At 36.2% G+C, this 26263-nt stretch overlaps 1 protein-coding gene across 1 annotated transcript in view; it reads right to left on the bottom strand.

Moving 5' to 3' along the window:
* LOC150078365 (E3 ubiquitin-protein ligase RNF38-like) overlaps nucleotides 1-22657 on the bottom strand; it is a 280964-nt gene extending 258307 nt beyond the window's left edge. Inside the window, exon 1 of the mRNA XM_090384822.1 lies at nucleotides 21983-22657. Coding sequence (XP_090240948.1) covers nucleotides 21983-22129 — 147 coding nt within the window. The 5' untranslated portion in view covers nucleotides 22130-22657. The remainder of the gene's footprint in view (nucleotides 1-21982) is intronic.
* Nucleotides 22658-26263: the final 3606 nt, after the last annotated feature.

Genomic DNA, 26263 nt, shown 5'->3' with positions numbered 1-26263 from the left:
AAACAGTTATATATTTTTAATTAGTTCAATTAAAAACTTTATCTGGGGAGAGTGGTGAAGTAGCCGGAGTGGTACATAAGAAAAGAAAACATAAAAGGAAAAAAAAAAAAAAACGCATGTTACTGTACGGTAAAAACTGATATGTATTTCATAGCCTTGGTTATCATAGTTGACTTCATTGGTGCCGATCCCTTCACTGCTTCACATATTCTGTGTTTGTCCTTTATTATTATTGTGTTCACTGTTGGCACTGACAAATATAAATTCCGTGAGATACTTGTTAATGTTTGACCATTTTCATACATCTTTATTATTTTAATTTTCTGATCCAAATCAGTTCCTTTCCTCTTCTTGGTAGATTTACTAGTTAGTACTGCTGTCACTTATTCTCTTAGTTGGCACCATGACAACGGTCAAAATCAAATTTTTTGTAAAGAACTTCGCAGGGTTAAGGCAGAAGTAAACATTTTACTAAAGCATATTTCTGGAGGTCATTACCATAAAACAAAAACAATTTTCAGTTTCCGGTTTATTGGGCTTTTTTTTTTTTTGTTAGTGCGATTCATTATAAACAGGTAGTAAACTTGATTTTATTGAATTTGCATAATACCAATATCTGGAATTTAATGGGTTTTTTTCGTTATTATGGTGAAATGTGTCCCCCCTTCACTGAAATCTTCAGTCATATAAAAAAAACATAAATAAACTTTCAGAATCTTCTCTTCATTCCTATTTTTTAAGCTTTGTAAAAGTGTCACTCCACACCTCACTTGGGCAATTTATGCATGCCGTGTTTGTCATTATTGATTGCTTTTTTTTTTTTTTTTTGTTTAAATTTTACAATCCTTTAAAAAAAAAAAGGAGTGAAAAAAACTTATGTCCAAACTTAAGTCCAAAGTTACGTAACTCGACTTGCTGTAATTGTAAATTTTTAAACTAATACTCAATAACTGCACTTTAATCGATTACATGAATAAATACATGCATTGAAAGGAAACCACAGTGAAAACATGCTAATGTGATGCAAAATTTGGTGACACCTATTGGGACTTCGAAAACCATTTGAAATAAGGATTTACTATTCCCTTTTGGACTTTTAATTTTTTTAATCAGTTTCTCACTATCTATCAATTTGTCATCAGTTTTTTTTTTTTTTTTTTTTGCAGAATTATCTTCTACATCCATTTCTATATCATTTTATTCAATCTCATCAGCATACAAACCATTTATTTAATTGAGCACATGTCATTAAAAAGTCACTACGAGTAAAGTGAGGCCAGAAAATGTCACTTTAAATTTGCATGGTTATCAAAGTGCTAAAATAATACTGAAGACAATATGAAGCTACATATGGACATAATTCACTAAAACAAAGTGGAAAAATGTATATGCATAAACAAACTCCAATAATTCCATATACAATAAACATATACAGTGTTTGGCAACATATTGGCCAAAGTTCAAGACATTGGTCAATAGGAAAAAAAAAAAAAAAAAAAAAAATTTCCTATCGACCAATGTTTCCCAAACTTAAACATTTGCATATCCCTTTCAGAATCAACATACTCCCCCAATTATATTAGAATCAATTAACTCAAACAGTCAAACCACATTATGAATAAATTTTAGGTATGTGAGCTACAAAAAAAAAATGTTATAAGTCAATTTATCAGTATTTTCAGTTAAACGCAAAGTAATAATCATTAAATTTACAATATACCTAATGTGTAAATTTACATATATACCTAATGTGTAAATACATGAGTTGTTCAGGTGCAAGCCTTATGCCCTACAGTGAACATTTTTATGACCTGGTAACAGTACAGGGATATATATGCAGCTTGATGTTCATTGATGATAGAGATGAGGTTCTATATCAATAAGACAATTTTGTTTTTTAAATAAGAATCATCAATGTGTATCCCAATTCACTCATGTATGAGGTAGGGAATAATACGAGACAACTGCTTTGTTCTACAAGGCAGGGTACCCAGAATGAATATTCAACCTAAATGATGTTTGTGTCTTCTGCTGAATTGCTGTTTTTAGCCATTTCAAACTGTCATCCAGTTCAGAAAAGCATTTACTTTAAGCCTTCAAGTGGTCCTTCAAAGTTTGCACCTGCCATGACCATGAAGTCATAAGGGGAGAAAAAGAGCCCAATTCACAACTATTTACCCACATCTCCAGTTAAGTTTCTCAATTGTCATATTCACTGTCTTTAACAAGAGGAGAGCCAGTGAATGTGCTATGGATATCTCTAACAAGAAATATGGAAATCACCTTGTCTTGCAAGAGGGCTTGGTACACCCAGGGTCTGAGCTGGATATCATCATTCTTCTCTCTTTCTTGGTGATTCCTTTCTACTTCTGACTCTCACACAGGGTAACTCGGGAATTTTTTTTTTTTTTTTTTTTTTTTGGCTGGTGCCGCCTTAGGCTTCCTTGCACCAATATGGCTTATAATAATAATAATAATAATCAAAATTCGAACTGTTCAAATGAGCAATGATATACAGTTATTCCTGTAGCCTCGCAGGTTAAGGGCCTCGTCCACCAAAACTTGAAGTTATTGCAGTTCAAAGAGCTAAGTTAAATTAATACTTAGCTGTTCAATGTACAATGTGAATTTGGAGATGTGTGTAGTCTGCTCATCTTGTCACAAAGCTGAACAAAAAAGTCAACATTCAGTGACTGACCTTTCACAAAACTGAAAATTTTAACTGCTTCATAAAGTATTTGCTTTATATTTGCAGTTCTGGGTGGAGGGTGCTTTTCTGTCTATATACAAGTGAGTCAGTTTTTCTAGTACAATAGCTTGAATATGTTCAGCAACTCCTTTTTCTTTTCATCAACCACAGCTCTGGCCCCATCTTTGCTTACTGCAACACAGATGGAATCGGAGTCAAGTATAAGCTTTGCTTCCTTGCATCAAGTTGCCAATATTAATACAATTCCTCTTAAAAATCCAGCACTTAACAATCAGAATTAATTCTTTAAAATCGACCATTTTACAAAAAAAAAAAAAAAAAATTACAGGTGAAAAAAATAAGCCTGCTGTAACAGTCTGTTTCAGGATGTTATAGCAGTTTCATATAACTAACTCAAACAGGCATTATAGCAGTATGTTTCAGGACTAATTTGTCCATCATACAGCAGATGGTCTCTAGTGACAGCATGCAAGAAAACAGTTGTAATGCAATTGTTCAATGTAAGCACTATGCAGCATACAAAATTAGTTTTCAACTAAAGCTATCTATTAAAAACAGTGCAATACCAGTGCAACTTGTTAAAAAAAAAAGTTGTGAAAATGGAAATGATCGCATTATCTATGCAGTTTAAATCCTGCTGGCCCCAGAAACAGATAAAAGAGTCTTATAAATATTTACAGATTTGTGCTTAATATTTATTGAAATGTATTCAACTAAAACCGTTCAACCACTAGGTATACCTCTTTAAAATCTGGCACCTCTCATTTCCCAAGGATGCTGGTTGATTGGGGATTTATTTGCCGTATCAGCATCTATGGCCATAGTGCACCAAAGGATGCTGGATTTTTAAGTTTGCTGTATACAGATTCCAATTCAAGTGCTGTCTTTGATAAAGTCATCAATAACCTTGAAAGTTGCTCCCCCCACCAGTTGCACATATACACACTGGCGAGGGTCATTGTTTTATAGAAATTTATTGGCATTGCTTTATATTTCGAAAAACAATTATGAAAAAATAAATGGCTACTTCACACAACTCACTTTGTATTCAAAGAACTTCACAGAACTCGTTTCACTTTGTATCTTGCCACCATTGTTATAAAGTGAGTGGTAGGGGAATTCAAATTTTTTTAATTGTGGTAAATAGGTAACTCTAAAGTTCAAATCACTTAGGTTGATGTTAGTTGGATAATTTTGTTATATATTTATAATTAAATTTACTTTCAAGCGTAACAGCATAGCCTAATGCATAAAATGCAAACTTGGTAGCTTGGTAGCATTATTGCTGCGTAACAGATGTATCGATAACATTTGAATTTTAATTATATATGCAATTATTAACATAAACTTCATAGCATAAATGGTGCATAGTGTTATTAATGCATTAGATATACTTGTTTAGTGTAGTATTTTTTGATTATATTGAATTTGAACAAGACTCGTACCTCAGACCAGAGTGGCAAAGCAAAAGGCTCAAGCTAGTGGGAGAGCCATGGCTCTGGCAAAAACTTGGGGGGGGGGGGGGAGTTGTCCTCAGAATCATGGCTTTATGAAATATATGGCTTCTTTGATGTTTGCAGTACTAATCAGGAATGGGACATGATATTGCAGGGAAACAAGAAATATATTATGAAAAAAAGGGGTAGGTGGAATAGGACCGGGGTATGTCTGCCAGGGGGGAAAGTCGATGTTGTAGAGCAGATAATCTTTTAAGGGCACAAAAAGTGATATTGTTGTATACATTGGCACTAATGATATTAAGAGTAGGATATTTGCAGACTTACTTAACAAGCATGGGGAAATATTGAAAACAAGTCGCAAGTTATGGTTAAATTTAAAAGCATCTGCAATTCTGCCCAGACATGATAGGAGGGAGTATATGATGAGAGCCTTGGAGCCTCAATCAAATCTGCCCTGGAGAGATTGTGCAAGGCCTATGAGGCAGAATTTTTCTCAGCGTGGTATGTGCTTGTTAATAGGAGAGGTTGCTTCTACAGTGATGGGATACACAGACTAATAGATTAAAAATAGCTGCAGGCAGAAGTGAAAGTGACTCTTGCAATGCTTTAATTGTAATGAGCAGCAGCCTTGAAAGCAAGGTGCTGGGAGTCATCATGAAACAAGTAAATACGCGAGCTGTGCTGGGTAACTAAAGAGTACGAACAGGCACATGTATACCATGTACATCAATACTAAGGGTATAGTAAATAAATTTGATGAATTTGAAGTGCTGGTCAAGACATCACATGCAGACATTGTTGGGATATCAGAAATGTGGTGTCACTCAGATATAAGGGATGCAGAATTTGAATATGGGAAGTACAATGTATACAGGAAGGACATGTATGAATGTATATATGTGTACCCTGTGTATAGTGGCTCCCAGACTAATGTCCGTCTCCACCTAATGTGATGAAATACAGAAACTTTGTAAAATGGACCTGATGTGGGGTAAATGAATGTATATGCAGTATTAATGAATGTTCTGTAGTATGTGTTGTGTCAGACAACTTTGCCACCAGGGAGCAGCCATCACCTAGAAAACTGCTGCCCAGTGCCTCTCCTCGCACATGGAGTCAGACCTGTTTCCAGTTTTTTATTGCATCTACTGGAAGTGGTGCAAAACCAGTGGATATTAGCCCTGTATTCAGGTTGCCCAGTCCTGAATATCACACGGGGGGCCTTTTTCTACTATCTGTGGCAAAATCAGAATACACAAAATCCCACATCCACAGGAGGTAGTGCTATACCTGTTGATGCCAACAAAATCCTGTACCCAGGCTGCCAAAACCTTGGATGTACAGGAAAAGGGGGGAAAAAAAAAAAAAATCTAGTGTTATACACCTGATGGAAGTTGCAAGCACCATATACCACAAAACTCTGTAGCAAGGCAGTAAAAGACCAAAGCAGCACTTTCTGCTAAATATATCATTAAAATCATCTTATTTACATAGATTTAAGCCAATCAGCTCAAGTAAAAATTAAAATTAGCATTTTAAATTTAATTTAAATTTAACTTCAAATTAAATTAACAAGATTTAAGTGAACAATTTACAAGTTATTTACAGTTTAAACACCAACAGAAACAGAATATAAACAACATATGCAGTTAACTGCATCATGAACTATCCAGAAAGTTATATCAAATGCAAGTTTATACCATTGCAGTTTAAATGATGCTATAAGTTCTTATAGCTCACCATATAGATGGTTACAAGTCCACTGTCATAAGATCTCCCTTATTTAACCAAGGCCCTAAACAGAATAACAGGAACAAGATCCTTCATCTATGTATCCAATCCAACTACATCTATGTATCCAATCCAACTACATCTATGTATCCAATGTCATACGAGCCTTAAGAACTGTTCTTTTAATGAAAATAGTTGAAGAAAATCTTTGGAAGGCTCCAAAGTGGTTAGGATTTTCAATTAACACATTAACATTCTCCTAATCGAGATTTGGAAAGACATCAAAAAGTTCCAGTCTGGCTTGATGGTAAAGAGGGCATTTGAGAAGAAAACAAGTCATGTTTCCTCACATCCACAGATAGGGTCCAGTTCCAGTCTTCACTGAAAGAGTTTTGGCCATATCGAGGATGATCCAGTTAAGGCGACTTACTAACTGCTAAAACAACATGTGGTATAAATTGTTTAGTAACTTGTCCAAACTCGATAGCTGACCTAAGTTGTTGCCATAAGTTCAAGAACTTTTCCCAAAGATTTGTTTTCTCCTGCTTTAATATATGTTCAGGATTGTTAGTTACTTCAAAAATACAAAATTGGATCTACTTCTTATGCATATAAATAAAACCCTTAAATGCAATATAAGGGCCAAGAGGTACTGTCCCTGTCAAGACTTGCCATGTATTAGTAGAAGCCATTCTTGGTGCTTTCAAAAATTGTTAGCAACATTAATCTTTGTAGTGAGCAGAGTTTCACTTGTATTTTATATTTTGATACCCTATGATACCAAACTCTGGAAAGGAACGACAGGATATGAAGGGGTCATGCGATTATTTTATTCGTTTCAATGCGCCATTTTGAAAGTGAATTCTGTACTGATATCACTGATTATACCGTTGTTTTACATATATTTTAAATTAAAAACTCACTATGGCTCCTAAAGTTAATAAACCTCATACAGAAAAGGAAAGAAGAATAATTAAGAACATTAAAGGTTAGTGACAAACTTGTTTTATTAATATAAAATAGAACGGGCATAAGTAGGCATGTATTAATGGCAGAATATAACAGTGGATCGTCAACATGTTTGTTTTTTTATGCGCAGTTAATGAAATTGCACTCTTAATCTATTTCTTATTTAGTGTCATTATTTCTGCATTAAATATATTAAAAATAACACTTTCTAGATAACCGAAAAATCGAAATAGTGGCAACATGAATCCCTGATGGTGACGTTATTTTGAACGTCTACTGTAGTAGTAATGGAGCCATGTGATGATGATGCAAGAAAGCAAGCACATGAGCTTATGTAGCATCAGACAAAAAAAAAAAAAAAACCCCAATTTCACACATCCATTTCCTCTAAAAGTTTTCCAGTTCCTCCTTGAATTTATTTAGGCTATCAACTTCCACAACGACAGATGGAAGTTTGTTCCAGCAATTAACCAACCACTGGCTAAAGGCAAATTAAAAACTATCTGCAATTTGAATTTATTCCTCCTCAGGTTCGTAATCTGAACACGCGGAAGAATCCCATCAGAATTCAGCATTTTCAACCCATTCAAGGCCTTATACGCCTCAAGCAGATCACCTCACAGGTGCCTAGTCTCTAGCCACTGCAATTTGCAGAACTTAAGCCTATCTTGGTAAGAGGACCCCTTTGTTCCCCCTCACCCTTCTCTGTAAACAATCAAGCAATGCTACATCATTCCTCAAATGAGGCCTCCAGACATGTATGCAGTACTCAAGGCATGATCTGACCATTGCCTTATACAAAAAGGATAATCACCTCCTTTTCCCTACTAGCAAAATTGCTGTCTATCATTGACAATGCCCCATGACCTGCTCTGGCAGCCTGTCTGCACTGTTCAGACAACTTCATATCTGATTGCACAATTACTCCCAGATCTTTTTCATTTTCTATCACCCTAAGTGTAGTAACACACAGTTGATACGTTTCTCTGGGATTACTTCTACCCATAAGCACTACTTTGCATTTGTCAAGCTGAACGAGCTTTCAGCATAATAAATAATATTGTGTGAATGAATAAATAATGTTGACAATCAAACACGTTGCAGATTATGATGACCATACATCTAATGGAAAACCATTGCTTCAATTTGATCTGGATCGTTACGTCAAATCATTCCTCTGTAATCATCACTCAGCTTTGCTCAATAGCTGAGCAGAAGATCGACAATAAATATTAATAAAGAAGTAAATTGTACATGGCAATTTTTAGAATAAATTTTTCTTGAATATTTGTGTAATAATAATATTTTTTAACATAACTATGATTTTTGTGTACCATTTCTAGAATAGTTTGTTTTTTTATGTAATATTTGTTTTTATATTGTGGAATGTTTTGTGATAGTTTTTGTTATTTGTGATATGGGAAATATTTCATGTTATTTTTTATTCACAATATTAAAATTTTATCATGAAAAAAAAAAAAAAAAAACTATCTATTATATTTCCCTAGTTGTTAAAAAAAATATGAATAAAAAAGCTGTACATGTGCCGAACACGTGTGGTAGATGGTTTATGTGAAACATCCTTCTCGTTTTTTTTTTTTAGGTATTTTGATTTGTATATATTGATTACAAAATAAGAGCTTTATTGGTCATTCACAAATTTTCATAATTTCTGGAAGACAAGATGCAATGGATTTATGATGACTAAAGTAAGATGTATATTTGGACTGCAACATATCTAAATGTCTCTGGAAAACAGTGTTGATTGAAGTACCGATCTTGTAGTTGAAGCGATATATGCAGATCTTAGGTACACCTAACAATGGAATGTAACGAAAATGCGAGACGAAAAAAATAAATTGTTGACAAATATTTGTATTGTTGCAATCATACTTACTGCAATAGTAACTTCAGGAAGTATGATTGTGGTGTAATACTATTCAAAAATTTTAAAAAGCTAGAACTCCATACACTATCGTATCCAGGTATCATTGTAAGAGGAGGTATGAAGACCAGGTTTTTAATTTTTTTTTTTTTGATAGACCTAGGAACGTTATACATACATGCATGGTATGCAAGGTTAAGAGGGTAATAAGCCCCATCTGTCCACCCCCCCCCTGAATTCGCCTTTGCCTCGAGGTATCATACCAGTCACGAAAAATGTGTCACGCACTCTAATCACACTACTGGTAGTGCAAATGTGGAAAGTGCCTCTGGTGGAAGCCGCGGATGATGTCACTTCCATGACCGATCAAATTTCTTGGTAGAAGGTCAGAAAAACTGCGAGCTCATTGTTAAAATATTCATATCTCACCACTGGATGTAACTACCAAGTATATGATATCAAAATTATTTTTTGCATCCAGTTCCTTTGTAACCACATAGTATCCAATCAAATTTGTCAGACAAGATTTTCCCTTAAGAAACCCATGCTGTGTCTAAATTATTACTGCAGTCATGTCTAGATGATCCTGTGCAATGCATCTTTAACCAGTGACTCCATTATTTTCCCAGGAACAGAAGTTAAACTAACTGGTCTGTAATTACTCCTTAGATCCCCCTTTGTGAAGTGGGATACATTTGCACATCTCCAGTGCATGGAGACTTCCCCCTGAGTCCAAGGATGCTCCCATAATTATGGCTAAGGGTTTGCTTACTTCCTTTGCCATCTCCTTTAATATAACTGGATGGATCCCATCCAGCCCCAGGTGCCTTTCTTATGTTTAACTTCAACAATTTCTCCTCCACTTTGCTCTCAGTTATTACGAAATCATAGTGTCAAAAGTTTCTCTGAAATCTAAGTATATCATGTCAAAATTACTTTTTGCATCTAGTTCCTTCATTACTGTGTCATAGTATCTGATCAGCTTGGTCAGACAAGATTTCTCCATAATAAATCAATGCTATGACTGCAGTATAACTACATTCTGTCTAGATGGTCCTGCATTACCTTGTTAACCAGTGAACCCTGGTTAACAAGTAATTTTCCCTGAAAGAAGTGAAGCTAACAGTTCTCTATTTACTCATTTCACTCTTTGATCCCCCGGTAACGATAAAGGTAAAGAAAGAAACAACAAAACATCCACTGGTACTCTGCTTTTCCACTACATTCACTAAATGAAAAATGTACACAAGTGACATGTTCTCCATTTAGTGACCATAACAGGAAGCTGCCAGTAGCAGAGTGTCAATGGATGTTTCACAGTTTCAACATTAACACTTATGTGTGACCAAATGGTTGCACTGCCTTAGATTTTATATGCCTCTTAACTAAGAGCATTACTCCTTCACTTCTATCCTGTCTCCTTTCTTAACACAAGTGTACTAACCATATTCAAATTCTGCAACCCATGTCTGAGTGACATCATGTCTCCAATGTCCATGCATTATCCACATTTGTTTATTTAAACAATACCTCAAAGTCATCAAATATATTCACAATGCTCCTAGCAGTACTGTACACACAAGTATACATGCACATGTTTTTACTCTTAGTAACCCTAACACATTAGATATATATTTGCTTGTTGCATGAGGACCCCAAGCACTTCAAATTTATTTACTATGCTCCTAGCATTGGTGTGCATGCAAGTATGCATTCATCTGTTCTTGCTCATAGTTGCTCAAACATAGCACATTGCTTTCTGTTTTTCATGATTGTGACACAGGAGGCCTTGAAATCCCTGGTAACTTACTTTCCAGGCTGCTGCATGTTCTAGAAGCAATGCAAGAATCACTTGCACTTCTGCCTTTAGCTGCTATTAATCTATTAGTCTAAATAGCCCCTGCCCTTTGCTAGAAGCTTTCCAACTTGCCTAACACCACCTCAATAGCATCAGCAATCCTGTAGAAGTAGTCTCTACTAACAAGCACACACACACACACACACTATACTGAGAAAAATTCTACCCCGTGAACCTTGCACAGTCACTCCAAGGCTGAATTTATTGACAAGGCTCTCATCACATATTCCCTCCAGTATAGGGTCTGGACAGAATTTTAGACACTTTCAATTTTTTGAAAGTGTCCAACTTTTACTCAACATTGCCCTAGACCTGTTGAGTAAATTCTCAGAGCTTCTACTCTTAGTATCATTGGTACTTATGTGTAAAACAATATCACTTTTGACATTAAAATGATAGCTGCTGTACATCATACACTTTTGCCCCAGGCAGACATACCCTGGTCCTGTTCAACCTAGCCTTTTTACAAAAATATTTCCCACTTCACTGCCAAAATATCACTGATAATGGATACTTTGTATGAGACCAGCACACTCTTCTGTGGAGGATCTCATTTTGTCCAGTGTTGTGCTGGGTGGCTGAGTGCTTGAAGGATCCTTCTTCCTTAATTTTTCAAGGGCATACCATTTGAGGAACAGGCATCAACCCTGTTCCTCAAGCCCTCAAATAAGCCAATCAGAACACTGACTTGGCAGCTAAGAACCACACACTCCCTACATTGAAGGCAAACAAAGACAATCCCCACTGGCTATATTATGTCCCACTACAATGCAGCAAAAGAGACACATTTGGAACAATGAATGTTGATATGATTTGCAAAGTAACTGTCATCAACAGTTCTCTCCTAAGCCAAAGCATTCCTACTACTTTGAACTTTTTGCCTAGCAGCCTTTTGTTTGAGGCAGCTGTAGAATCCATGAACCAAACTGAAGGCAATGCTTGGTATGGCTTTAAAAATATAGTATGATTTTTAGGAAACAATAAATAATAAATTATGAGATTAGCATTAGTTAAGGCATATGATGCAAGAAAGCAAGCTTATACTGCATCAGCCGAAAAAAAAAAAAAAAATTCCCATTTCACTCATCTAGTCACTCCAAATGTTTGTCTAGTTCAGCCTTAAATTTATTTAAGCTATCAACTTCCATAACGACAGATGGAAGTCTGTCCCAGCAATCAACTACCTGCTGGCTAAATGCAAACTTTCACACATCTAATCTACAACTGTCTTTCCTCAATTTGAATCTATGCCCCTCAGGTCCTTAATTTAAGCAAGCAGAAGTATCTCATCAGCATTGAGCCTGCTCAAACCATTCAAAGCTTTATACACCTCGATCAGATCACCTCGCAGGTGCCTAGTCTCAAGCTGCTGCAACTTCAGCTATGTATCCTACCCAAGACCATTTTAGTTCTTTAGTTTTGATAAGAATGTCCTTTACTTGAGTTTGCTGCCTAATTCTTTGTCAGTGCACCCATTTATTCCTATCGCCAATCTTGTTGCACCTTCTCTGTACTCATTCTAGCAACTCTGCGTCCTTTCTAAAATGAGGCCTCCAGACCTATATGCAGTACTCAAGATGTGGCCTGACCATTGCCTTATACAAGGAGATAATCACCTCCTTATCCCTGCTAGAAAAATTCCTGTATATCATTGACAAAACTCCATGACCTGCTCTGGCGGCCTGTCTGCACTCCTCAGAGAACTTCATATCTGACTGTACAATTATCCCCAGGTCTTTTTCATTCTCCACCTCCCTGAGTGTAGTACCACACAGTTGGTACATTCCTCTGGGGTTACTTCTACCGATATGCAGTACTTTGCATTTGTCAATGTTAAACTTCAGTTGCCACTTCTCAGCCCATCTTCCCAAATTTTCTAGATCCTGTTGCAGTAGCATACTGTCTTTACTGTCATTAACAACCCTGTCAACCTTTGTATTATCTGCAAACTTGGACATTAGGCCTAATATACCTTCATCAATATCATTGATAAATGCACAAAAGAACAATGGGGCGAGCACTGAACCCTGAAGGACTCTGCTAATAAGATTAGTCCACGTAGAGCAATATCCATTTATTACCACTCTCTGCCGTGTCCCACTCAACCATCCCTTTATCCATTGCAGTAACTTGCCCTTAATGCCATACCGCTCCAATTTGTACAGCAGTCTTCCATGTGCAACAGTATCAAAAGCTTTCCTGAAATCCAAGTATATGATACCAAAATTATTTTTTGTATCCAGTTCCTTTGTGATCGCATTGTAGTATCCAATCAAATTGGTCAGACAAGACTTCCCCTTAACAAACCCATGCTGTGTCTATACTATTACTGCTGTATTGTCTAAGTGATCCTGTATCACGTCTTTAACCAGTGACTCCATTATTTTCCCTGGAACAGAAGTTAAACTAACAGGTCTATAATTATTTGTCACACTTTGAACCCCCTTTGTGAATTGGGGATACATTTGCACATCTCCAGTCCATGGGGACCTGACTTTAAGGATGCTCTCATAATTATGGCTAAGGGTTTGCTTACTTCCCTTGCTGTCTCCTTCATTATAACTGGATAGATTCCATCTGCCCGAGGTGCCTTTTTTATGTTTAACTTCAACAATTTCTCCTCCACTTTGCTCTCAGTTATTACAAAACTTATCTCCCTGCTAGAGTTTGATAAACTTCTGGCATTCCCCCCATTGAATAACTTCTCACATGTGAATGTAGAGACAAAATACTCATTCAGTTTATCAACTACTTGAGCAGGATCATCGACATAGTACCATCTATGTTAAGTGGACCAATCTGATTCATCCCCTTCCTTCTAGAGTTTACATAAGTAAAGACCTCTTTTCTGATTTTCTTTGCATCCTTTGTCAAAGATTTCTCGTAATCTGCCTTTGCCTGCCTACCTCCTTTGTGACTTGGTTACAGACCAGCTTATATCTATCATAGGCTTCTGTGTCACCTGTTAATTTATATGTATCCCATGCATTTTTCTTCTCTGTCACATGTCTAATTAGTTCATCTAACATCCATTTAGGCCTAAATTTGAACAATATTTTTTAGTTCGTATGAAAAGCCTAATAGCTTCCAAGATTAATTCTTTGAATGCTTCCCATTTTGAATTTGCTGTTAGTAACATCATCAGTTGGTCCCACCGTATAGAATTTAAATACCATCTCAGAGCACCATAGTCACCTTTACGAAAGCAAAAACCCTTCCCTTTACCCTTGATGGTAGTTACCTCTTTGAGTAAATCCCACTTCAGCACACTATGATCACTGCCACTTAGTGGTTCCTTTATCTGCAGATTCTCAATGTATGAAGAATCACTACTGATAATCAGATCAAGAGTATTACTCCCTCTAGTTGCTTCCAGAACATGTTGCTGTAGAAAACAAACCTCCAATAAATCCACAAAAGTCTTGCTAGCATGTGAGTGAACAACCCACACATTCTAGTCAACATCTGGAAAGTTAAAATCCCCATTACAAGACATTCTGATTTACTGGCCCATTGTATTTCTCTTCACAACTGTTCACTGTACTCATCAGTGTCATTAGGCCTATAACATACTCCGACTCTCATTTTCCCCTTCCCAATGTTTATGTCACACCAAACAGACTCAACATTGCACTGTCCACCAGTGTCAACTGGATGCACTTCCTTAGATTTTTTCTTAACTAACAGCATAACCCCTCCTCCCCTGTCTGTCCACACTGTATTCCCCAAATTCCAGTTCTGCACTGCTTATATCTGTGTGACACCTGTCTATGATATCCTAACAATGTCTGCCTTTGATGTATTGGTCAGCACTTCAAATTCATCAATTTTACTTACTATACTTCTAGCATTACTGTACATGCACTTGTTCTTACTCTTAGTTACCCTAACACAGCCCATGTATTTACTTGTTCCATGATGACCTCCAGCAGCTCTCGAAGTCCCCAGCAATTTGCTTTCTAGGATGCTGCTCATTACAATAGAAGCAGTGCAAAAATCACTTTCGTCTCTGCCTGTGGCTATTAATCTTTTGGTCTGTGAATCTCGCCAATCTAGCAGTTTGGTCTGTGAATCTCGCCAATCTAGCAGTTTTCCGACCCACCTAACACTGCTTCGATAGCATCAGCAAATATTCTTGCTTGCATCCTTTCTATTTAAGTGGATCCTATCCCTGTAGAAGCAGTCTCTCCTGTTAGCAAGCACAGATCACGGTGAAAAAATTCTACCCCATAAGCCTTGTACAATCTCTCCAGGTCCAAATTGATTGACAAGGTTCTCATTATATACTCTCTCTTGTCATGTCTGGACAGAATTTCAGACACTCCCAAATTTAACCCTAACTCACGAATTTTTTACAGCATTGACCTATACTTGTTAAGTAAATCTGCGGATCTGTTACTCTTAAGATCATTAGTGCCAACGTGTACAACAATATCAGCTTTTGTGCCCTTAAAAGATAACTGCACAACCCCATCAACTTTTGCCCCTGGCAGACATACCCTGGTCCTATTCCACCTATTCTTTTTGTATAATATATTCCCCATCTCCCTGACAATAGAGTCACCGACAATAACTAATTCCTGTGGGACGAAGCACATTCTTCCTTGGAGATTGCCTCTGTGTTGGCCAGGAGTAAACTCTGGCATTGAGTTGGGTAGCTGAGAGCTTGATGGGCCCCTCATTAATTTCTTTGAGGGCATTTACCCTACACCAAAACTCTCATAGACGCCCATCAGAACGCTGAGTTGGTGCCTAATTTCTTCAGTCTCAGTACCTAGCACACACAAAAATATCCTCCTTAGCTAGATCATGTCCTGTTCTAGACAGATCTGCATACATTTCAAATGTCGCACATTGTTTTAGACTGTGATGTGTCGGAGAATCGCCCCCTTTGGTTCTCCCGTGAGCCACAGCACTCTGGCTATTCTGTGAATGCTGTTTTGCTACGTTAAACCTTATGCTATTCCATATCGTATAACAATGCCAGAAAGTTACGAACATAAAATCTATGGACACCAAGTATTAGCTTTTAAAATCACTATCTAAATTAAAAAATAAACCATGGAGCTTGGCTAGAACTATAAAGCTTCTTAGAGAAAATAATTTAGTATAACAATTAAGTCAATAAAATGACTAAATATAAATGAAAACTTAGCGTTCACCGGAGCTGCAAAATCTTGGTCAACATGGTAATAACTAAGGGCCCAGCACCTCCAGTGAGTGGCATGCTGAAGAAGTTCAGAACACCAGGCTACAATATGAGTGTTATGATACACTTCTTACTCCCAACCATTTTCCAGATAATTTAGAGTTTATGTGAAGAGTATAAATATATTAACATCCAAAAATATTCCATCAGGATATAAAAGAAATGAATCAAAAGGGATGGAAAGTTAATATGATGGATGACTATTGCTGGATGCTAAATTGATGAATAGCCAACAAAATTAGCTGCCTCAGGAAGTCAAAAAAAAAGGTGCATGTTTAACCAAGTCTAATGTATAAGAAATCCTGTTTGCAATCATCAATACTTGACAGGAAATAAGCTTTGATTTTTCTGTTTTTACATATTTTTATCAGTATTTTTATATAAAAATAATTTGTAGCATATATAAAAAAGAAATCAGGAAGCACCTACATCATTTTTTTTTTTTTTTTCATTTTTAAAAAATTCTGTACTAATAGAACAAATTTCAAATAACTTTTAAAATTTCCATTACAAATGTAGTTCAGATTTCTTATCAGTAGAATAACATCAAAGAGCTTTTACTTTTCTTAAAATGCAGACTAATGTTATCTTCAATAGTGAAAAAAGCTCTTCTAAAATCCTTTAATAATGCCAAAAAAAAAAAAAAAAAACCATGCAAGATGAAAAAAGAAGCAATTTATTGTTTTTCTATTCCATTTATTGCTTTCTTTGAACGAAGAGAAAAAAATCCTCTTTGTAGGATGCTTTCTCTTTGTTCAGCCTCTTGTTTTCTTTCAAGCAGGTTCTCTGGCACCAAATATGTAAATCTGAAAAAACATTTTTTTTTTTTCCTTTTTTTTTTTTTTTTGTTCTAAGAACATTAATGTGCCATTTCTAGAGCCATGATACATTTACCCATAGGGGGTAAATGTATCATGGCTTTACATTTACCCCCAGGGAATAAATTTAAAGTACTACATATGGGAAGCAGTAACCCCAAAGTGACATATCAATTCTGTGGTACTACACTGACAGTGGTAGAGAACGAAAAGGACCTGGGGGTAATTGTGCAGGCAGATATGAAGTTTTCTGAGCAGTGCAGACAGTCTGTAAGAGTAACTCAGTGCCTTATCAATGATATACAGGAATTTTTCTAGCGGGGATAAGGAGATGATTATCCCTTTGCATAAGGCAATGGTCAGGCCACACCTTGAGTACTATATACAGTTCTGGAGGCCTCATTTTAAGAAGGATGTAGAGCTGTTGGAACGAGTACAGAGACAGGCAACAAGATTAGTGAATGGAACAAAGGGTTGCTCTTACGAAGCAAGGCTTAACTTTTGCAAATTACAGTGTCTGGAGATTAGGCACCTGCGAGATGATCTAACTGAGGTGTATGAAGCCTTCAATGGTTTGAGCATGCTCAATGCTGATGGGATTCTTCCTCTTGCTCAGAATAATCACCTGAGAGGGAATAAATTTAAATTAAGGAAAGACAGATGTAGGATAGATGTGCGGAAGTTTGCCTTTAGCCAGCGGGTAGTTGGTTGGTGGAACAGACTTTCATCCTTTGTTGTGGAAGTTGATAGCCTAAATAAATTTAAGGCTGAGCTGGACAGGTATTTGGAACGAACGGAGGGCTGAAATGGAAGTGGTTTTTTTTTGGCTGATGCTGCATAAGCTTGCTTTCTTGCATTATATGCCTCTGCTAATGCTAATGTATATGAAGGCATATGCCATGAGACCTCTCTCTCAAAAAAAAAAAAAAAAAATATATATATATACACACACATACACAAACACCCATATATATGTACATACACATTAAAGAGTTAAAATAGTTTGTTTTTTTTTTAAATCAAATGAGAATAAGATAAAAACTAAATGTTCCCACCTTCAACAGGTTTTAAATACAGACAGATGTGGCTTTCCATACTGGCAACCTAGACAGTTTCCTAGGGTGCCCAAGTTAAAGGAAAAATAAGTTTAAAAATAAAGGTATCACTATTTCAATTCCCATACACATCAAGGTAATATGATTCAATTCATTTTTCTAAATCCCTGAACATTTATTAATTTCAAATATTTTATTTACTCAAAATAATATTCCAGCAAAATTCTTTTTTAATCTATAACAAAAGGTTAATGTAACTTGTGATTTTGATAAGCAATAACTCAACCACACAGGAAAATCTCTCAATTTACAAAAAACAGCCTATGTCTGACTGTGTGTTTTGGTGTTGAAGAGGGGGGGGGGCACATACACCACTTGCATAGTTAGCGCCAAATGCTGGCAGCTGGTCTGAATCAATCAGTAGAGATATAAATTGATTAATGAAAAGTTTGGATTGTGCAAGCTCACAACATAGATTATTCAAATGAAATAGCCTTTTGGATTGAATAACCACACCTGCAGAACACAACGTTCTTTAGGATGGCTTATAATATAGGTGCCAGATATTCACAATGCAAGGTAGGAAATGTGACTGAAGGTTGCAAGGTAAGAATGATATTCGTAGGTCTAAATGTGCCCAGCATGTAGTGAAAATTTCTGAATGCAGAAAGTAAATTATCAGTGAACATTTATCACTGATTGGCAGCCATGTACAGACTGTTTGAAATGAATTCATCTGCCAATAATGTAAGTTCCCACAAGGGTGCCAGAAGGATTAATATCTACGACAACATTACTCCATGGCAATGTGAAACCTCATATAGCTTCTGATATTCAGGATCAGCTGCAGCAGGTAGAAAGCACCAAAACATCCAACCTATAGCAGTGTCCCATCAAATTGTAACTACCATATCTTCATTTGTAAAAAAAAGTATTCAAAGATCATCATCACCTTCACTCAGACAATGAGATGAAGGAGACTGTTACACAGTTTCATCAAAATTCTACAATATCTTGCCTGTTATCATGATGAAATTGATGTCCCAAAGCCACAAAGGCATACTTTTAACAAGGTGTATCTGTGCTTCACTTGAACACCCCTTATACAGGGTCAGGGTGATTCAAATATAATTAAACACTTTCAAAAATTTATTACTTAGTAATAAATTTTCAAAAATTTCTTACTCATATTGAACATTAGTAAGATTACAGAAATAACTGTTATAGTTCCTTTACAAATTGGTTTTGATTACATGTTCATATATAACCTAGTTACTGAGTAATAACTTTTTGAGTGTTCAATTCTTTTTAAATTACCCTGTAATTATTTCAATTTTGGGTTGTTGTTTTTTTATATGGGATATGCAACTTAGATCAGAGGCTGATATATTCTATACTTAAATGGTGTTTTGCTCATCAACAACACTGGACATATGGAAGTTTTGAATATAAATTTAAGCAACTTTTGGGTCTGTCATATTTACCAACTGGCTTTGATGATGTAAAACAAAAAGAAAATCTGCCCAATAAAAGTACCAAAATAGTCCACTGGCTTTTAGGCTTGCCCTAGCTTAAGGGTAAGCACAAAAGATTTATTACATTCATCAGAGTGGTTCCACTTTCTGTTTGAACAACGTGGATAAATAACATTTTTTTGTAATATATCTTATGTGTAGCACAGAAGCAAATGATATATAATGGCATCCACATTAAAAATAATGTTTATAAAAAATATAAAGTTTACAGTATACAGAAGCACTTGCATAAACCTTTCAAGTGAATATACCATTATGTCAATATGAACCAACTTGATGACTGATGTTCCAAATATTGCTACATTGCATTAACAATACTTCTAATGCTAAGCAGTGGATGGATTTGAAAAATATAAAAAGAAAAAAGTTTTTAAAAAAAGTTTGCAAGGAATATTTGCATTTTTATATAAATATAGCAACAAGCTAGCTCTGGCTGAACATCATACTGATGTTAATATAATGGAAGTAGTATTCAGGAAAATTAAAGCAAAATATTTTAACATTTTCCATGCATTATGTACAATATTCCACCTAGCATTATTCCTACAGTAATGCTAAATGGCTTGGGCATTTCCTTTTATTTTGTAATAATATTCTTGTAGCTATAGTGGCTTGATGTTGACTGAATCAATGGCTGCTGTATCCAACTATATCATAGACATCTCACTTTTGGCTTCAAAGTGCTGTGTTATCGTACTGTTAGGATAGTATTGGCATTAGTAGGAAACAGCGCAAGGAAGCAAGCAAGCTTATACAGCATCAACCCAAAAAAAAAATACCCACACCATTTATCCATCTACTTGAATAATTTATGTAATCTTTCCTTATTTATCCAAACTACCTACTTTCACAACACCAGATGAAAACTTGTTCCAAAAATCAGTTACTCTCTGGGTGAAAGAAAATTTCAGTACAACTATCCTTTTCCAATTTAAATCCCCTTGTGTATGTGTCATCATATAGGCCTCTTCACAAGTGCTTGGTTTCGAGATGCTGCAATTTAAATAACTGAAGTCTTTTTTTTGGTAAGAGCACTCTTTTGTGCCTAACTTATCTCTTCTTTGCACCCATTCCAACAGATTTACATCCTTCCTAAAATGAGGTGTCAGCATTCAGTAATCAAGGTAAGGCTAACCATTACCTTATTGAGCAGGATAATTACTACCTTGTCCCCGCTGGGAAAAATCCTGTATATCATTGACAGAACACCATGATCTGTACTGACAACCTATCTGCACTACTCAGAGAACTTCATGTCAGACTAGAATTACCCTGTCTTTTTGTTACCCAGTATTTTGAGTGTGGTACACACAACTGGTATGTCATTCTGGGATTAATACACAATTAAAGGTGATTACTTACTTACAAGAGATTAGTTATAGTAGTTAGTGGATTATTTTACTAGTAATAATTTAAATACATTCTTTCCTAATAATTTTATTACTTTAAAAATACTTCAGCTTTTCCATCTGAAGTAACACAGAAAGACTATTTTCAAAGTAAGAGTTTAAACAACAAATAATAATAATGCATTCAGTGTCAACAAAATAAAGTAATTTTATCAAAAAACTACTGTATCTGAAATTAACCAAACAGTTAATTTTCAAGAAACAATATCCAATTTAGCAATCTTAAAATCAAGAAGAATAATGTTCCAATAAACCTTGGAATTTTGAAATAAATATTACCTACATAGAAAAAAAAAAAAAGTCATTACACTTGTCACTGAGAGGCTACCCAAGTTACAACATAAAAAACCCTTTAAACATTTAATTTAATAAAAGCTCAGTTGGTATTTCTTTTTTAAAAAACTTTAAGGTGGATTATCCATAAAAGTGTCAATCTATTTTCATATTATAAGGAGTTGCGTGCTTTCATTTTGCACAAGGTATAAACATTCCAGGAACCAACCCTGCACAAAACAATCACATACCTGCCAATAACAACAGGACTGTTAACTACAGTTTAACCTGGGGGGAATTTGGTTGTGTATTATTTTCATTTAAAAATATAACACCATCCTCCAATTCCAACACAAGTCAACAGTTTCCAGTGTAAATTTAAACAACTTTTAAGCATTTTGGCAAAATTACTATTAGCATAATAATCAAATATTTTAGATAAAGCATTATGAGAACTTCATTTATCATGCCACAAATTAAAAATATCAAAAGGTTTCTTGCCTTTTTTGATTAAGGCACTTAAAAAGATCTTAAATTAAAAAATGAAATAAGTCACAAAAGTTTAAAGTTTTACACTTAAAGTTTACTACTGATATTGATTCAGATTATGTACTCACAAACCGTGCTCTTATAATAACAAGTTAACAAATTTGAAAGTATCTTTGCTAACTTTTCAAATTCTTCCTAAATTATGATTCTGCGAAAGGGGAGATGTACTAACAATGTGCCAAGAGGCACCAGATTCCTGGCCGGATCAATAAATTCTTCACATATAGTACAGCTCACTATTCAAGGCAAATAGATTTGGTTTTATATAATGAATTCTCTCTTGATGTTTATATTCTTTTAATCTTTTCCCCTCTTGTATAAAATATACACTCAAATAATTTTCTATCACTCATTTGTGACCGAGAAGATAACTGAGTTTCCTGTTGCACCAAATGTAACAGCACAAGGATTCGGTATATCATATACACTACGCCTATCTTATCAGATATTCGTTACGTAAAAACGCTTTGCAGCAATATTTTCAGTGTTGCTAATAAGTTCAAGAAAATTAATGAACTCACTTGTAAACAGGCTTGCGGATCTCCTGAGAAAACATGATTTCCTGCCGGAGATAAAACTGGTGGACTGAGCGGACTGTGGTGGCCAGACTTTGGCAGGATAGAGGGATACCTTGAGACAGTGTCCTTTTGGTTGGCTGCCACAGGCATCCTGTTCGCTATTGACGTAAATACTTCAGATATACAATGCGGACACTGTTTATAAAAATCACATAAAATTTCCTTTATAATTCTGAAATTAAGTTATTTCGCTTATCAATCCATTTGTTCATGGTATGGTTCGTACGCACAGTATGAAATAATTAATGAGGAAAGCAGAACTGAAATAAAAGATATATCCATGGAGCCTGTTCGACAAAATTTTGAGACCCGACTCTTAATAACCTCACATATGCTATAATGACTTCATCGACATCCGTACGCCGTTAACGAAGTCACACATGCTGAAACAACAATGCAGCATAAACTACGCTACAACTGATACCAACATACTCACAGCCTCATGCCAAAGCAGGCAAACGTCATGAAACATTCTGCTTCGTAAACAGCACTCCGCCAACCACAAAAACGATGCGCTGTTGCCCACGTTCTAGCTCCAGACAACACATGCTACGCCTACCGTGATCTATTAGCTTCCCTTAGGAGCTATTTCCCCTAGTGCGTAGATTCAAGCTGCTCTGACTCACTAGAGTAAAAGAAAAGTTTGTTGCTTTCTACGGTATTAATTAATACTTTTTTCTTGAAAAATGCCATTTTTATATAAGGTGAAAAGGCGATTGAATACTGTGTGCGATCATCAAGAAGCATTATATACTTCGGGAAAAAAATAGTTGCGATACAATTACTCATTTTCTAACATTACTCATGGTTAAGTAAACGTCATCCTCTGAAATACAGTACAGTGAAAGTTTATTATTAACTATAGTTTTCGAAAGTTCGATATTGTGAACACAGTCTAAATCGAAAAGACAGTAACGAACATAATTCTGTCATCTAAATAAAATTACATATTGAGAAATTCTGCAGTAATAACAAGTGAAATATGCATGTATATAGACAAAGAGCAATATATAGGTTCTCTGTTTTTACAATTAGAATGTCTTTTTTAGTAGAACGTCCTATTATATAAATAATTTTTAAAAGAAAAGCAGGCGTAGAGCATTTTAGAGTTCGAATTTTGAAATCTTAATTTTTCTGTACATAGTTTGGAAAATTCCCGTCAATTTGATTAATTTTAGTCGTTGATGGTACTCGCTTCACAGTTAATGAAAAAGTTTTCCTTTCTACGAAGCAGATGTCTGACGCTTGGAAAATCTCGAATAAAGTATTGCAACTTGCCTTTTTAATTTTTGTGGATCAGTAGCCAATATAATAATCCTAGTCCCACAGGAGGTAGCTGTTGTCGCTACTCTATTGTCAGAGAAACGGGAAATATCTATTTTGTAAAAAGGTGGAATCACAGTAGTAAGATGCTCTGTGGGTGGAATAGGACCAGGGTATGTCTGCCTGAGAAAAAAGTTGGAGATATTCTACAGTATTAATTAATACTGTAGAATATCACCTTGGGCACAAAAGGTAATATTGTTATTCACGTTCGTATAACCATGCTAAGAGTAAATTGTAGTGTCATACAATATAGTATTGTAGTGTTTTAAAGTGAAATAAATAAACAGTTCGAAGATCCAAATCACATGGGTTATTATTATTATTATTAGCTATATGGTGCAAGGAAGCCTGAAGCTTATGCTACACCAGCCAAAAAAAAAAAAAAAAAATTCCCGAGTTACCCTGAGAGAGAGAGAGAATGGAATTTCGTATTTAGCTAAGCATTAAGAAAGTCAGCAACCTTATATAGACAAGTAATCGCTTAATACGTACTGCCATCGCTGGGAATAGTATAGCGTTATTTTACTCTTGGTGTCTGTGGTATTTTTAAATTAAAATGAAACTAAAAACATGCCTCCAACATAAAAAGCTCAAGGTAATGGGAATGCAAAGCTTTGGCTTACGAGAACCACTCTGAAAGCAATCTCTTGTGAATCAAAGTTATGTACAATGTGTTTTTGCCAAGTATCTGAAGATGGGATGTGACACGGCCAAATGGGATGTCTTTGTGTGCTTTCATTGCAGAGAGTGTGGGGGGACATTAAGTGCCAATTCAGCATTCTAATGGGCTAAATGGCATGAGGAATTGGAGTGCAGGGTTGATAATCACGAAGGAACAAAAGAGTGGATTTCATCAGACATTAACCTGCACAGAACAACACCGAATACAAAACTTCAGCAAAAAAAACAATACAATCCTACATGGCAAAATGTGTTGGTCCCACAGGAAGTAGGCATTGTCAGTGACTCAGCTGTCAGGGAGAGAGGAAATGTATTTTGTGAAAAGGAAAGGCAGAACAAAACTAGTGTATGTCTGCTAGGGGAAACTTAATAACCTTGTAGAACAGCTATCATCATTTAAGAGACCAAAGGTGATATTGTCGTACACATTAATGCTAATGATATTAAGAGTAGGAGTTCTGAAAAATTCGCGAGTTAGTGGCTGTTTTTTTTAAGACCATATTGTTCCGTGCATTTGTCTGTAATTTATGTGTATTCTGACGTATTTTTCTGTTTTGCTGAACAAAAAACCCGCGTTTCCGGGAGAACAAATCGTGTTACTTTCACCCGTGCCCGACTAACTAAGTCCCATTATAAAAAAGGCCCATGAAAATTCCTTCCTTTATCCACAGCACTCGCAATCCGGTCTTTACGGCCCCATGTGGAAATGAGGGCAATCCTACGAACTGTGGACCCACAAGGGCAGTTAGCCTCTGCAATTCTCCCCAGATGCAATAAGGGGAAGTACATGATTAAAGCATTGTCAAACAGTACAGTCCTGAAGAAGCTAGACAAAAATTCTACCCTAAAGCTCATGGGTTAGAATTCTCAGAGTTCTCGGTTCTTGTTAAAGAAAAGCCTGTTTTTATAGAGGTGGATGGGACAGAGTTCAACAAAAGTGGTTAAAACAATATTTGCACCTCTTTTGTTGGCAAAAACGTGCAGATAGCAGCCACAGGCAAAAGTATAAGTGATTCTTGCACTGCTTCAATTAGACCTTGCAGCAGCTAGGAAAGGTGTCAGAAATCACAGTGACTGCTTGGGGTCCTCGTGTAACAAGCAAATACATGGACTGTGTTAAGGTTACTAATTGTAAAAATAGATGCATGTACAGTAATACCAAGAATGTAGTATATGAATTTGAAGTACCAGTTAGACATCAAATGCAATCATAACAGGGACATTGGAGACAAATTCTCACTCAGAAAAAAGAATTGCACAATTTGAACATCGGAGAAAACCGCCAGAGAAAGGATACTTGAACCATACTAGAAATGGCTCATCAACCCTTACGTATTACACTTGTGTGCAAAACTTAAGGACCAGTCAGGATTTCACCTGTAGCTTCTCATAGGATATGGGAAAAGCATACCAAAGGAACCTCGTGAGGTATGGAAATGATGAAGGAAACAACACTGACACAACAACAACAACGGAAACAAAACGGTACAGAGGGATTTTATTCAAAAATGGCAACATAGCACTGGCTGCTATGATACAGATGCATCACTGCCAAAGATGAGACAAAGGGAAGAGGTGGTCCTCAGTAGGAGATATGGCCACCCCTAATATTCATGGTGACTTTCTACGCTTGTCCATACTTAGAACAATGATGTTGATATGTTCTTGCGGTAAGATCGTTCATTCCTCTGTCAGCGCTATCTTCAGCTGGGGAACATTTTCTAGTGGGTGTGGACATGCCGCTAGGCGTCTCCCCAGAGCGTCCCATATGTGTTTGATGCGATTTAGATGGATGGAACGGGCAGGCCAATTCATACGAACACTGTCCTCACTTTCCAAAAGCATATCAACAGCTACAGTGCAATAGGGTGTGGCGTTATCATCAATAAACACGAACTCGGGGCAAATGGCACCTCGGAACAGACGCACATGAGGAAGGAATACCTCAGTACAGTAGCATGTACTGGTTACAGTACCACCATCCAGTATCTGGAGTTGTGTACGTCCATCCAAGATAACGCCTCGATTGCCATATCATTCCCTTTCAGTGATGTTTGTGGGGTGATACCGTGTGCCAACCTCTCGCCAGATTAGCAAAGAGTCCACTTTTGTGGACTGTTGGCATGGCCACAGTAAACCGTGATATCCTGCGTCCTGTGCAGCTGGTTTTCAATGTATCCCGCTGTCTGGTGTCGGTCACTCTTGACTTGTAGCAGT

Source organism: Mastigoproctus giganteus, chromosome 11 (assembly GCF_048544385.1).
Source record: "Mastigoproctus giganteus isolate SK-2022 chromosome 11, ASM4854438v1, whole genome shotgun sequence".
Lineage (NCBI taxonomy): Eukaryota > Metazoa > Arthropoda > Arachnida > Uropygi > Thelyphonidae > Mastigoproctus > Mastigoproctus giganteus.
The sequence above is the reverse complement of the archived record's forward strand: the minus strand, read 5'-3'. Positions and strand labels throughout refer to the sequence as shown.